Here is a 16,453-nt window from a genome sequence, read left to right as displayed (position 1 = left end):
CTCATGATATTTTGGTTTTAATTTACTTGGACATAATTTCACTTGGAGTTATGAAATGTTGTATTTAAAAGTACTTGGAGTTATGAACCTCACCCTTCCTAGAGACCGTTGTATTTAACCACAACGGGCTATGTTGCTAGTTTTAAAATAATTTAAACATGTATTCATTTGTAAACAAGGATTATCAAGAATCAAGAAAATAAATTTATTTACCTCCTAATATGTTGTTATCAGTGGCCGAAGATGGGTTTTGATAAAAATCTGAAATATACCACTTTGTTTAGTAGTTGTGTTATTTGGTGATGAGTAACCTTCAAACAAAGAATAATAATAATTTCAACTTGTTTACCAGGGCTGGGTTTCCCAAACAACAAGCTGCTAACACAGTGCTGAGGTCCATCTCAAGTTACTTCTCTTCCACACTGTCTTCCTCTGTCAAACAGATATATTTTGTGCTCTGGGACATGGAGAGTATTGGTATATATACAGCAGAGCTGGCTAAGCTAGATTCATAGAATTGACTGTATTTAGTACTCAGCCAAAACTGGATTGTTATTTGTAAACTAACTGTGCATTTGGGATCATCAACCAATAAACTATCAACCAACTATCAAAGATGTTCTTTAAATATTCAGGGTGTTTGAATATCTCAAAACCGTAATATGGCAACAACACTTTGACTTAGTGGTTGAACTCTCAAAAATGATTAAAAAAGGTTGTCCTAAATGTAGTTAGGCTACTTCACAAATATTATTAGCTAAGTTGCCTTACCTAAATGGTAAATGGCGTTGATGATTTAAAATTAAAACCTTAATTTTTTTACTGATACACTTCTATGTCCTTGTAGAATTAGTAGAACAATGTAAGCTTTGAGTGAATTGCCATATACATTGTTGTATTCAAACTTTATAGTGAATTTAAATTGGTTAACAAGTATAATCCAGTCGTGGCAGATTCCAAGTGAGATCTTAGACTTGTAGGTCTGTTTAAAGGCCAGTACCACATGACCAATAGGATAATTACGTGTTAAGATTATGTTGTTTCAGTGAACTTAGTCATTTATGTGATTATGTCAAAGTATCAAGCTACCAATGCTCTAGGAAGGATCTGATAAAATCAATCAATATTATCGCTAGAATGTTAAAAGTAAATTACCAAAAAAGGAAGAAAAAACCATACAGATAACATGCAATATCTGTATATATGGCCCAGACTGTCTAGGCTGTAAATGGAGCTTACACAAAAGGTGCATATTTATATGCTAGACCTCATAGTGTTATTACACCCTTTCTCATGTGTTGAGGTACGGTACTCTAAATTCAGGTTAATTACAAATTGTTTATTCAAAGTTTGATACATCAATGAAGTAATAACAAAACTTCTTCCACCAAAGTGAGTAAAAGATAAAATCAAGCTGGTGTAATGTCTTCAGTCCTCAAGGTCTCGGGTTCAAATCCCACCAATCACCAATGGATTATCCAAGTGATAATGCCGCAACCTCTAGCCTAGTCCAAAGTAATGTGAAAAACAATCCCAGAAAAAAAGAGTTATGATAAGAATTAATGAATTAATTGCTCTTCTTTATGTGTGATTTAGAACCCAAATGAGAGTCTATATAAATAAAAAAATAATAAACCTAGACATCGAGTTGTTAACAGGGTGTCCAGCCAACCTGGAAAAGTGAAAACGAGAATAAATTTTTATTAGCAAAAAATCTCAGAATAATACATACATTTTGTAGATAAGTTGAAAATTTTAATTTTTGAATAGTAGCCTACCTGAAAAATCCGCCCGAAAACTCAGATTTTTCTTATTTTTTGTAGTTAATAATCACAATCAAGGGTGATCACAGATACATGACATGGTGAAGGTGTTGACATGACTACTGGATGTCGCGATCGCGCAAGAATTCGTCATTCGTTTAAACATGATTGCTAGAAATTATCACTGATTTTACTGCGATTGTGTGAGACTTGCAAGGTTACTGCAATTCTGTCTTGTTGGATGTTGCTGTGATTGTGAAAAATCATCAGGAATGTTGCAGGAAAACATACTGGATGTTACCATCACAAATTTTGCCGCGATGGAATGGTATGATCAACAATGTGGCTGCGATCACAAGCCCTAACTATCACAACACTTTCCAAAGGGTTTTTAATGTATCCTAACTAAGGAAATAAAACAAGATTTGCCAATTTTTTTAGAAGCAAGTTTTGTCCTGGAAATATAACTTTTTGAACCTGAAAATTCTGGAATTGTGCTTAAATTTTATTTTGATGAGTCGCTGGACACCCTGTTAGTATCTAGACTGAAAGCTGACATACAAAAATGAGGCAAAACTAGGTATATTTTGTGTTGAATGTTTTTTGCAATCAAAGATTTGCATGTCAACAATGTTAGAGCTTTTACATAACAAGAAACCACGCACAAGTTGTTATTCTAACTTAAGATTCAATCATTATAGAACATTAGGTGTGATGTAATGTTTGTAATTGGTAATTCATCATAATGTGATGTAGGAGAAAGGATATAGGAGGTACTGGTATTTGATGAAACTGATTAAACAATATGCACAATGTATACACTTTCATTGTCAGGAAACAGTACGCACAAGTAGATTCAAATCACGCACAAACCTACATAATATGCACAACATAACTAATTGTATTTTACATGTATCTGCTAGTTGAATCTCAAGGACAAGATGATAAATCTATCTTGGCTTCTAACAAACCTCAATAAGGAGGGAACTGTGAAAACAAGTCTACATTTATCATTTTATTTATTTAGAGTCTGTAGAGTAATCTGTGTTGCAATATTAAATGTGGTTTTATGTTGATTCCTCTTTGTATTGTTGGGAATAAATGTATTGATGTTAAAAATTACAGGCACGGAAATTATGATTTTGAAGTCTTAAATGTTTCATTTTACAAATATCATCATGTACAGGAGAACTAGTTAATGTTTTTACATTTTACAAATATATAGGCCTACAAGAGAACTAGTTAATAATTATTAGTGTGTACACATCATCATAGGGGCTTAGGAATAATTTGTTTAATGACTACTGTATAAAGATACATGATCATGCAAGTTGGAATTAGCCCACAGATAGTTCAGTTGTAGTCCGTAGTTGGTGCTAACAAAGAGCCGCCTGTCACCCTTTGGAATACCGCACAAAGCTAGTGCCACCCGAACGCACAATTTCGCACAAAATTGTTGATTTGCTAGTTTGATGAAATGTTACACTTTTCTCAGATCTCTACCGCTGTGCCTATTAGTGGTTTTTAAGTTAAATGCCTGTATAAGTTGGTCATAACATTTTAAAAGTAGAAAGATAATTTGTTTGAATGTTTTTTTATCCCTATTAAACTTCTAATCTAATTTTCCTATAAATTCAACATAATGTTAACAACTATTAGTTACAAGTAAACTATTTGCAACCTTGTACATTTAGGTTTGATGCAGATAGCTGTTGGACAAGGTTCTGAATTGCAGAAAGCAAGTTCTAAAATATCATGAATATTGCACTGGCGATTCTTTATTACGCTCTTTTTCTTTGCTGAAACTGTCAAAAGTGTCAAGCTTGTTACTATTTACTGGATGTTTTACTTTATTGTAGGATTGATACATTTGTTTGTAATATATAGTGGTTTTTTTTTTTTAATATTTATTTAATCTATTAAAGTAAATCATCTTACTATTTGAATCATACTAAAACATTCAGTCTAGTTATTTTAATTTTATATTTGAATTTATTTAACAACATTGTTGCTGACTTTTCCTAGCTACAAGAAAAATTATTACCTAATTAATAAATACTTAATTCATTTTCAAGAGTTCTGTGTCCTTTTGTAAAAAAATACCACAAATATTAGACAGTGATTTCTATATTAATTACTCATTGTTAATTACTCATTACAGCATTGTCTAGCAGATTTACCTGTCAATTATAACATACTAGCAGTTAACCTGAGATAAATTGCATAATATCTTAGAGCATTGGTGTTGATACTGGTTGTAGTTGTAAAGGCTTTATAATTTTCAACCTTACAACTACTGTATTTCATAAAAAAACATTCCTTAGAAAATTATTTGTTATTGTAATATGTTATGTTTTTGTTTTGTTCTGATAGTTCTATTACAAATACTGTTTATATAGACATTATATCGTTGGTATATGCTGGAAAAGTTAAGTGATCAATTAGGTATGCTAGATGTACTAGACCAAGGCCCCACTAGAAAAACAGGCCATGCTGAAGCACGTCATCGCAACACTACGTCACAGTGGTGGATAGTTGTACTAAACTCTTACCATTAAAATCTTACAAACAGCCAGCTTGTTTATTTAGCTAAAACTTATGGGAATGGCGATGACAATGAATTTATCAATGAAATCTATCCACTAGTGTGACGTCATGGATCCTGCAGCATGGCCTGTTTTTTCTAGTGGGGCCTTGACTAGACCCAACAATGGTATGAAACAGTTAATTACAATCTCATTAAAACATTTTTTGATTTTTATAGATTATAAAGTGAGTTAAATTTTTGTTTTATTTTACAACTTGTTGATTATGTAAAGAGTTTAATTCAATACAGTAGTTATGTTTTAATTTTTAATTGTTGGAGTTTTCCATGATTTGTTATACACATTTGGTGTTTTTTTTTGTGATTTGATAATTATTTTTGTTAAATTTTACATAGAGAAGTAAGGTTCAGAGGAAACTTGCTTATGGGAATACCGTGCACTTTCGGCTCTAGTTTGTTTTACACGCTACGGCCAATCTTCTTTTGATAAGCAATGAAGAGCCCAAGTTCGGAAGTTCCTATCGCACAGGACATAGGGTCTTCCTCCAGCATGAAAGTTGTACGTGAATGTGAAGGGGGAAGGAGTGCGAGGGGGGTTAGGAGATGTTGCAGTGTTGAACTTTACCCCAGTTACCAGTGACTAGTGTTAGACACCACTTAGGTGCACCATAAATTAAATGTTTCCTCTCTACCTTATTTTCCTGTGGTTCTTAGACTATAAACAAGTATTGAGCTTTTGGCTCAAAGGCTTTAAATACATTTTAGAAGAGATCTCTTTTGAAGTAGTCCAACATTTATTGGCTTCTGGGTTCCAGAATCTTGTGGCAAGCTTGTCCATTAAGGTACCTTTCTATTATAGACAAGTCAAGTACCTGGTAGGTTTTGAGTGGCAAGTTTGTCTCCTTGTCTGTAGCACATTTTAAAAATAATTTGAAACCATGAAAATCATTATCGTCAATTGGAAAAGCTAATCTATAGTACATGACAAGATGAGAAGTTTAATTCTACTGCATCATATTCTTTATCCATACCATACAAAAATGTTCATCCCAAATATGTCTTGTTCCAAGGTGCTACAGTTTGGCTTGTGCATTTTTGATATTTATACATATAAGATTTTTTTATAAGATATTTATACGGGAAAATTTTTATAAAATTATAATTGTAAATTCGTCATTTTAAGCACTTTGACGAAAAAACTGTTCTCATCTTCTTCATTTAGTATCAAAAATAAATAGGCTATAACATATTAATTTCGATACGAAAACAACAGTAAAATTATTTTATTTTGACATTTAGTATAAAAAATATATAATATATATATTTTTATGACAAGATTTTCATCATATGTTTGAATATATATTCTACTACATAAATGCCTCTTGCTCTTAAATTTTTTTAAGTCCAACTAAATGCCTTTCCTTTTAGTAACAAAATTATTAAGTGGTCCAGTAAGATCGGCCTATTTTTAAGATCCTCCTAAGTGGTCGATTTTGAAGACGCGCCGAATCTGCGTGAAAACACACTCCGTGTGGCATACCTCATTACATTTAATGCTGCCCATATTTCTCGCATTTTTTTACGCTGAATTCTTGCGTGAAAAAACGCCCGTGTGGCCGTAGCCTAAGAGTAAGCGTATGACTCCCTCAAATTCACCGGGGTGGCTCGGTGGCTGCCGCGAGGCTCGGGTTCCGTCATCGCCGCCGAGCTGTCAAACGTTGTTTGATATTATTTTGTGTTTTAAATGTCGTTTGTAAGTTTTTAATCGATACAACGATTGATATAGGCCAATTCATAATAAATAAGACATATTTTAGGCACATGTATCTGTCTGTCCTTTATTATTTTATTTTCATTCCAAAACATTAACTTATTTCTAGCGATAGTAAGGCCTCGCCGGGCAGGCCTAGCTGGGCAGGCCTCGCTGGGCAGGCCTCGCTGGGCAGGCCTCGCGCGAGGCCTTCTCCGGCGCGAGGCCTGGAGCGGCAGCTCCACTCGCTCCACCCTAAGGAAGGCGCTGCTTTGAACTAAATCAGTATATTGTCAGACTCGTAATAGTATACAATTTTAATATTTTTATTAGCATTTTGTTGCTTTTACATTTAAAGATGAGTTAGGTCAAATCAATTGACAGTCCTTGACAAACAATATGCTTTTTATTTGTTAAAATAAAATATAATTAGGAATACATTTACATTTCATATTTCTAAAATAAATCTTCTATATTATATATTCTATACTGTATATTCTATATTCTTTTACGCTACATGGAACTTTGTGAACAATAATGCTTTTTTGGTTTAAGATTTAAGATTTAACCCCACATATTATACCAAAATGTTCGTCTAGGTGTGTAGATTTGCAAACTGACCTTACATTTATGAAAAAGTCCCTTCGGCTCTGCCCGAGTGGCTTTTTAAGTTCCTATGTTTTCCTTATTATAGAACATATTTGTTTACATTATGATCAGCTGGATAATTTAATTTCTGTTAATATTTTAATTGCAATTTAAGGAAATGTGTGCTACAAACATTTACTGACTTGGTTGAAATGAAATATTTTCTATTTGAATTTGGGTTGGCGTAAATATTACAATGGAAAAAAGCAAGAAACACAATTTGACATATTTGATATACTAAAAAGATAACTGAATAAACACTGTGCTGCATTTCTTGAGCAATCATTGAAAGAGCCAATTTGCAAACTATGGAAACATAGGAAAGTCAAAGAACACCACCTAGTAAAATAAAATAAAATAATGTTTTTTCTTAATTTATAATCGTTATTATGGACAACCTAATGCGGATATGAGTGGGAAATATTTGTAGAAAACACTAAAAAAAGCTTTTGAAAAATGATAAGATTTTTACAAGAAATGTTGATTATATAGATCTGTTATGTACATTGTGATTATTTCCATAATCTTTTTTATCAACTCTTTTAAAGACATCGGAAGCGATTACTGATATTCGTTTTAAATTAACACCTGTAATGTAATACTTCGCAATTGCTCTAACTCGAGCAACCGGTACTCTAGTCAATATTAAAACTTAAAAAAATAGTATGTAAATTTGTTATTATATGATTGAGTTCTCTGCTACATAACATCTGCGAGACCCAGGGCTATGTTGGACCACTTGTGAGTTGAGCGTTGTAAGTTGGTGGCTTTAGTGACTGCACAATATCCTCTTTGCACATTGTGATTGTGATGTTTCTACTGTGTGTCTTGTAGTTGATTTATACATTGATTAAACTACAATAGATGTTGAAAAATTTTGTTTCTATACTTTTTGCCTTGTTTAACCAATACAGGACTACCTGTTTGGTTTCTGAAGGAAACAAGCTTTACTTGATCAAAACGCAAGTGGGTTTTATGGGGGATTTTGTGGGGTAAAAATTGGATTTCCTCATTTTTGACCCCCAAAACATAAAATGTAGCAATTTATTTCTAAAACTTTTTCTAACGCTTAGAAAACAATAAGTTATTTGTGTAACTAGTGTGCGAAGTGGCACTTTGCTGCACATGATAGAAATGTTTGCGCACGAGACGCAGGCGAGTATGGAAAGTTTCTCGAGTGCAGCAAAAGAAACTTTGCTCAGGCGTTACACATTTTCTTTTCCTACTATAAGGCATAATAATAATAAGTCTTTCAAACACTAAACAACACATTTTTGGTTAGGTTAAATCCAAGCATTGAACAAAATGGAAAACGCTGCACCAGCTGATTGTACTCGTAGTATCTTCTAGTGTCACCAACTTATTTCCAACTGTACAAGTACTACGTGCCTAATAAAGGCACACTTTTTTTGTTGTTTGGTTAGAATACTGGAGTGCTGAAAAAAATGAGTGTGACAAAAGTAAGTAAATGCAGCAATTAGCTACTCTGCATGCTATAATCAGCACAAGAAAGCCCGCTTTGCCAGGTAACTGTAGAAAAAAAAATAGTATGCGTTTTTGCACATCTAATAGTTAAATAGACAAATAAAAAAAAACTATCAATTTGAAAATTCTATGGTTTTCTTATGCAGAATAAATAAACTGTTGTAGTTTGCTTGTTTTTTATGGATATATTTTTATCAAATTTGGTAAATTTGTTAATCTCCTACTGAGCTATTGATGAAATAAGTTGCTGCCTTCCAGTTGTAGCAGCAAACCTATGTACCATAATGTAACATATAAGTTGATGTTTTTTAAATACCTAGTGGATAAATCTGAAAATTTTAAAGAAAAAAAAATCTAACTAAGCAATTGGAAATATGCTTAGTCTGCAGTTTTCCTTTGATGGGGTTATTAATTATTTAATTTAATCATCCGGTTCACTGCAAACTTGCCTACATTAAATAAATAAGATTCTGTGATAAGCCAAGTGTACGGGCAGGAATTGTACGCCTTTTTGTCGATGAGCAGCAGGGGGTACAGTTACAGGGGGGTACAATTCCAGCGACCTGAAGATAACAATATAATAGGACTCCACGGTACTTGCCCTAGCTCTTTTATGAGAGGCCGTCAAAGCACTTTCCTTGAGGCCCAGCCAAGCGAAAGTACCCGTGGCACAACACACACGCACGCACACGGCACAGACATACTGCAGTCTGTTAAATTTCACTTGCTAAATTCATAGTTAGCTATATGTACATGGAGATAAAAAAAAATTCTAAATATATGACGGCCAATTTCTAGCAGCCATTTCTCAATAACTTTTTTGTATGTACGCATGTAGAAGGAGATTTAATATTTTTAGTGGAATTTGCGAGTAAATGATATTCGCAAGATATAAAGAAGAAGTGCTATTTATTGACTTCGTTAATCTATGGGTAGTAAATCCATGATTAGTTGTTGATCTGGCATGGTATTGATGTGTAATGTGTAGGAACATAAAGTTTTTTTTTAATGAATATATAAAATAATAATTTTTGTGATCTGTTGGGGTATATTTAGAACTTGAAATTCAACAAACAAAAGATCTGAGCGATAACGTTGATTGTTGTTGAGTGCTATCTTAGTTATAGACTTTTGAACTATTTAAAGTGGAGTTAAAACAGTCTGATAAAATCCACCACAAGCTAAAATTCCATATTGAAATAATGATTGTACATAGTCGCAATACACAGTTTTAATCTAGTCTGGGGGAAGTATTTTGTTGATATGTGACTAGGTAGATACTTTCACAGGTTATATCTTACATAAATATATGGCAATTCCATTTTGGTTATCAAAAATGATTGTATTGAAGAGGGATCGACTCATGGTCCAAGCACGTCAACCGAAGCTTATTGTGCATCCCACTTGCCACTAACTGGATAAGCCAATGCCTGTGGCCTTGACTAGGTGCAGGAGCTTTTGCCCAATGTTAGCGTCTGGTTCATTACCTGGCTGCTTTAGACCAAACAGACCCTTCTCCTAGCCCCTAGTCTGTCGCAGTCCAAAATAATGTGTTTTGCAGTCTCATCGGACAGGTTGCAAAGTCGACACTCCTGCTTGTCATTGACAATTCCTAGATTGTGAAGATGTTTCCTGAAATGTCAAGCACAGGACACACAGCCAAAGTCTTAGCAATGGCGTAGTGGCCTGCCCCTGACAGGCCTTCCCTCCACAGATTTGCAACCCTCAGATGGTAAGCTGCCTTAAGGGCTTCAAATTTGATGTCCAGAGGTAGCAGCCCTAGACCAACTTCTAGAGTAGCTGATGGACTGCTCCTGAAGGCTCCAGTGGCCTGTAGCGTGCCGAGCCTTTTTCATGATTTCTAGTTTGGCTATGACAGTTACCTGATTCACCTTTGTCCACCAGACTAGTGAACCATAGGTAATCTGAGGCCTGACCACAGCCTCATATAGCAAGATATGTGGGGTTTAATTCCCCAAGGTGGTTCCTGCAAATCTCCTGAAACTGAAATAAAACGGATGCTGGGGCTCAACACGCCAACCAGCTACACCGGGCTCAACACGCCTCTAGTGCCGGAACGGAATGTACCCGGCTCAACACGCCTCTAGTACGGAAACGGAATGTACCGGGCTCAACATGCCTCTAGTACGGGAACTGAATGCACCGAGCTCAACACGCCTCTAGTGCGGGGGACTGGATGCACCGAGCTCAACACGTCTCTAGTGCTGGGGAACGGGATGCACCGAGCTCAACACGCCTCTAGTGCGGGGGACTGGATGCACCGAGCTCAACACGCCTCTAGTGCTGGGGAACGGGAAGCACCGAGCTAAGCTTCAATCTTAGTTAAATCCCGATCTTCACTACTAATCATACAATTTGCGTGCATAACAATGCCTTAAAATCTTTAAAATTGACTACCAAACACCCTGTATATGAGGATGTGCATAAAAAGTGTCAGTGCAATGAAAGATAACAAAGTCAAGTTACTGATTGATGGGAACAGGAGACATTATTAAAATTGAATATCAAAACTTGGGAGATACATCAGAGAATTTTGTGAAACTTTGTAAACACTCAATCTGTGATGGAATCACATATTGTCTAAAGTTTTACTGCAAAAAGTTTGTTACTTGGGACACATTATCTGACAATATTTTGGTTGTAAATCTTAATAAACGATATCATGAGTTAAATGTTGTAAACAAACAGAAAAAAAACATAATGAAAAAGCACATTCACCAATTTAGACAATGTTTCCCAACCGTTTCCTTTGGCTTTCAAATACAGTACCTGAGTTACCAGTCTCCAGTCTCCAGTATTTTTTTTTTTTAATTTTGCTCATTTTACTTGAGTGCTCTTGCTTACAGTCAGTCACTTAATACGTTAATTATATCATCCTTGAGCTAACTACTTATTGTTTACTATAATTTAGTTAAAAACTTGCCTTGAACGAATGCTGACATTTAATATTCTTTGTTAGAACATACCATTTCAGTGGCCTCTGCTAGCATACCAGTACCACAGGTTACAAAACACTGTACTGAGAAACTTTACTTTACGTACTATGATAAAACGTATAAAAAGATGGATGTTACGTAGGTAAAAAAAACCACGAAGAAGAAACCATAAATATAATATTTAATAAGCTATACATAAACATAAAAGAATGGAAATTGTATTAATTAAGTCCACAGTCGGGACTGATTGAGCCAGCCACATGCAGTTGGAGCACAACAAGTACGTTGGGACTCCTGAAACAGAGTGTCTCATTAACAACTACAGCAAATTAACAAATACCCCCGCCACAGCAAACCGGTAGACTAAGCAAATTTTCATTTACCTAGATGGATAGACACTAAAATATTCCCTTAAAATTGTCAGATTTAATTCCTATTTAAATAACATTAATTTTAATGAGTACTTAGGTTTGCTCCTACAGGGGAGGTTATAAAGAGTTTTTTCATATTGAAATGTTGATTGTTTATTATGAAATAAACAAAATTGCCATATTTGATTAAAGTTGATTCAAAAAGGACTTTACAACTTTTAAAATTCATATAAATCTTATTAAACAAGGTACAGAGCTGGTTTTGGTGTTGTTTTAAAGGAAAACACTTACAGTTTTTTTACCTTAAACTAAAGATGTTCTATGTGACTTCCGTTGGATTTGGGGAAAATAATTATTTAGGTATGAAAAAATAGTGAAAACCGTAAAAAAATTGAGAGAAATTTAAAAAATTATGAAAGGAGGGCGTTTTTTGACGGTGAAGGAGTGCGATTTTCGAAAAACGCACAATTAGTGTCTTGTAGGAAATTTAATTCCAAACCTACGTTTTTTCCTCAAATCTTTTATAGCTCTCACCGTTTTCAAGCTATAGCCGTTTGAAAAAAACGTGTTTTGTCGTTTTCAAAGGTACGCCATTTTGGATTTTTGGGGGGGTTAAAATTTGAAAATGCGACTTTTTGGAATTTTATGGGTGGTTTGGATCTAGAAGTGGGTGTATCACACTCCTTCACCGTCAAAAAACGTCCTACTTTAAACATTTTGTAAATTTCTCTCACATTTTTAACGGTTTTCACTATTTTTTCATACCTAAATAATTATTTTCCCCAAATCCAACGGAAGTCACATAGAACATCTTTAGTTTAAGGTAAAAAAAAACTTTAAGTGTTTTCCTTTTAAACAACACCAAAACCAGCTGTACAGAGCTTGTTTAATAAGATTTATATGAATTTTCAAAGTTGTAAAGTCCTTTTTGAATCACCCTGTATAACCATAAACAAGCACACTACAAAAGTTTATTTATTTCACATAAGAATAAACATTAGAATTTTAAATTGACACATTTTAGCGAATTTCCCATATAGGGAATAAGCTATTACCGTAGTACTCATGGTAAGACCTGGACGCGGGACCGATTTTTTTTTTCGTTTCGAGGTCCCTAGAGACCAAAAACACCATCCGTTCAAATTCATATATATATATATATATATATATATATATTTATATATTTATATATTTATATATTTATATATTTATATATTTTATTTTGTATTTGATATTAAACAATTCAGAAGAAACTCATTTTTCATCAGAAAAAGAAAAATTGAATTTGTCAAAGGGGAAGATGTTTAGATAGTTAATATTCTATGCTTTTAAAATAACATATGATTCTTCAGGTTTAACTTACATCTGTTTACAAATAAGTTGTTGTTATGTTTTTGAGAATAGAAACTTTTACTGTTACTAAAAAATGTCTCCTTTATTTAAAACTAATTAATAAAAACTATATAAAATTCTCGTGTCACAGTGTTTGTCTGCAAACTCCTCCGGAACGACTTCACCGATCGTTATGAAATTTAGTGTGTAAATTCTGTAGGTATGCGAATCGGACGTAAACTATTTCCCCTTTCGAAATTCTTAAAAGGGCTCCGCCCCAGTGGCTCTGGAGTTTCCCATGTTGACCTTATGAGAAATGGAATTAATGAATCTTAACAGCTGTTTCAATTAAACAAGTTGGTTCTGTTCTATGATGTTCAATAGCATTAAAGTTACAAGGATTACCAACAGGGTGCAGCACTATTATTTCTTTTACATTTATGACAACAGCTAATTTGCAACCAAAAGGTGAGTGAGCGTAGCGAACGAGCTTCAACCTGGAGGCGAGTTAGCGTAGCGAACGAGCTAACCTGAAGGCAAGTGAGCGCAGCGAACGAGCTCCAACCTAAAGGTGAGTGAGCGTAGCGAACGAGCTCCAACCCAAAGGTGAGTGAGCGTAGCGAACGAACTTCAACCAGGACGTGATTGAGCGATGCGAACGAGATCATCTTGAAAATTAAACGTAACGGTACTTTCTTTCCATCGGTCTGTCTTAGGGGAGACCTATAACTTAGGCGATACGAAGTTCACCGGGTCAGCTAGTTTATATATATATATATATAAAAATATATGTCCGTTAGCACGATAACTCGAGCAAAAATGATCCGATTTTGATGAAATTCGGTACAAACGTGTAAACCTACGTTTATTCGAACGAGTTCGCGATCCAGCATGATCGGACCATGGGAACGGGGGTTTACGGGGGGTTTTATGGGGTAAAAATAGGTTTTTCGCATTTTTGACCCAAAAAACATAAAATTTAGCAATTTCTTTCCAAACCATTTTGTAGAGCTTAAAAAAACAAATAATTTAGTATATTGAAGCGTTATTATGCGCCTAATGGTTACGGAGAAAATTCCAAAAAATTGTAAATTTAAAATTCCCATGTTATTCTTATGGAGAATAAGTAAACTGTTGTAGTTTGCTTGTTTATGAACATATTTTGATCAAATTTGAAAAATGTTTTTATTTCTTACTAACTATTAACATAAAAAAAAACAGTTTTACCTCCCTGATGCAGCAAACCTAAGTACTTGTTAAACTAATTCTATTTAAATCGGGAAAAAATGTTATATTTTTAAGTAGACATTTCAGTGTAAATCAAATGGAAATTCGCTTAGTCTGCAGGTTTGCTGCGGCGGGGGTATTTTTAATTCTCTCCGTAACGGTCAGGCATACAATACCGCTTCATTATACTAAATTATATATTTTTTTTAAGCTCTACAAATTTGTATAGCAAGAAATTGCAAAATGTTATACTTTAACCCTCCATGCTAGTTTATAATGCCCGTTCCCATAGCCCGATCATGCTAATTTGCGAACTTGTTAGAATAAACGTAGGTTTACAAGTTCGTACCAAATTTCATCAAAATCGGACCATTCTTGCTCCAGTCATCCTGCTAACGGACACACACACACACACACACACATATGAATTTGAACAGAGGGTTTTTTTGGCATCTGGGGAACTCAAAACGAAAAGGTAAATTGGTCCTCGGTCCAGGTCTTACCTTCTAAGGTAATAGCTTATTCCCTATAAGGGAAATTCGCTAAAACACCGGAACTGAATAGATTTGGTGATGTATAATGTTTTACATATTCCATAACACAATACGTCAAAAGAAATATGTATTTTGAAAAAAGGATTGGAAGTTACATACTCTGAGAGATTATACAATGTCAGATATCCAACGTGGGTTGTCATCGTCATCTCTTGATCTCTCCTCCTGACTATCTAGCAGGTCCTGCAGAAGTACCTCTGAAGATCGCCTCCTGCGCCCTCTGTACAGTATACAACATACATAATATCATACATTTTATATGAAGATTGTTATTAAAATGCTATAACAAAATAGTCCACCCACTACATATAGTAACAAGAGTTACTATATGTACAACTCTTGTTACTATATGTATATAACAATAAATATAAATATATAATATAAATCCTACTAATATTATAAATGAGAAAGTTTGGTTATATGTATGTATGGATGTTTGTGACAAGTAAACGCAAAAAAATCCTGGTCGGATTGGGCTGAAATTTGGGGTGATGATAGCTCACATTCCCGATTAACATATAGGCATATTGTTATCTCAAAACTCCTTTCAGGCTCCGTCCCAGTGGTTCTGGAGTTTCCCATGTTAACCTTATGTGTATTCACATTTAAAAGGAACTAGTTGTTTGTTACCCACGGGCTTCACCCCGTTTGACTTTTATAAGTATTAATAACACTATTGATTGGTTAAGTTAAGATGAAATAAACTAAACAGAATGCAGTAATACAAACAAATAATTACACCTAAGGTATAGTCAGAGAAATATAGGATAAGACCTTATAAAAATTGCAAGAACGTTTTATGGTTTTATTTTGTAGTGTTGGGTATGCAGAGTGACATACTGAAAGTTGCCAAAAATCGGTCTACGGGAAACTCCCTAAATCACGATTAAAAATGGCAGCTTTTCCCAACATTGGACACATTTAGAAAATACCCCCACCGCAGCAAACCTGCAGACTAAGCGAATTTCAACTTGTTTGATTACATTTTTACTAAAATATTTCCCTAAATAAGACATATTTATTCCCTATTTAAATAACGCATAGATTTAACGAGTGCTTAGGTTTGCTGCTACAGGGAAGGTAAAAAGTTTTTTTACCATACGTCAATAGTATAGAATGAAATAAATTAATTTGCCAAATTTTATCAATATTTAAATCCATAAACAAGTAAACTACAAAATTTTCATTTTCTCCATAAGAATAACATGGGAATTTTAAATTACACTATTTTTGAATTTTCTCTGTGACCGTTAGACATATAACAGCGCTTCACTATACTAAATTATTTCTTTTTTACAAACTTTTGTTCTACATAACGGTTTAGAAAGAAATTGCCAAATCTTTTGTTTTTAGGGTAAAAAATGGGAAAACCCAATTTTTAGCCCATAAAACCCCCCATAAACCCCCGTTCCCATGGTCCGATTATGCTGGATCGCGAACTCGTTTGAATAAACGTAGGTTTACATGTTTGTACCAAATTTCATCAAAATCGGATAATTTTTGCTCGAGTTATCGCGCTAACGGACACGTATATATAAATATTCTTCGCGTTAGCGCGATAACTCGAGCAAAAATGATCCGATTTTGATGAAATTTGGTACAAACATGTAAACCTACGTTTATTCCCTACGTTTATATATATGAATTTGAACGGATGGTGTTTTTGGCCTCTAGGGACCTCAAAATGAAAAATTAAATCGGTCCCGGGTCCAGGTCTTACTATGAGTACTACGGTAATAGCTTATTCCCTATATGGGAAATTTGCTAATATTCCCTATATGGGAAATTCGCTAAAAAGATGCAACATGCATTTTGTATACA

The 16,453-nt window shown here is 34.3% G+C and overlaps 2 protein-coding genes across 2 annotated transcripts in view; one reads left to right on the top strand and one right to left on the bottom strand.

Annotated features, from left to right (window-relative positions):
• LOC128983543 (core histone macro-H2A.1-like) overlaps positions 1 to 1,897 on the top strand; it is a 112,418-nt gene extending 110,521 nt beyond the window's left edge. The window contains exon 8 of the mRNA XM_054402850.1: positions 353 to 1,897. Coding sequence (XP_054258825.1) covers positions 353 to 515 — 163 coding nt within the window. The 3' untranslated portion in view covers positions 516 to 1,897. The remainder of the gene's footprint in view (positions 1 to 352) is intronic.
• Positions 1,898 to 11,312: 9,415 nt separating this feature from the next.
• Positions 11,313 to 16,453, bottom strand: part of LOC128982040 (uncharacterized) — a 118,741-nt gene continuing 113,600 nt past the window's right edge. Inside the window, exons 3-4 of the mRNA XM_054401081.1 lie at positions 14,732 to 14,852; positions 11,313 to 11,442 (exon numbers count right to left, since the gene is read on the bottom strand). Of these exons, the coding sequence (XP_054257056.1) occupies positions 14,741 to 14,852 (112 nt within the window). The 3' untranslated portion in view covers positions 11,313 to 11,442; positions 14,732 to 14,740. The remainder of the gene's footprint in view (positions 11,443 to 14,731; positions 14,853 to 16,453) is intronic.

The sequence above is a fragment of the Macrosteles quadrilineatus genome, unplaced genomic scaffold (assembly GCF_028750875.1).
Source record: "Macrosteles quadrilineatus isolate MER2022 unplaced genomic scaffold, UCM_ALF_1.0 Scaffold_1__1_contigs__length_201487025, whole genome shotgun sequence".
NCBI classification, from domain to species: domain Eukaryota; kingdom Metazoa; phylum Arthropoda; class Insecta; order Hemiptera; family Cicadellidae; genus Macrosteles; species Macrosteles quadrilineatus.
Note: the sequence above shows the minus strand (reverse complement) of the source record. Positions and strands in the feature narration are given on the sequence as shown.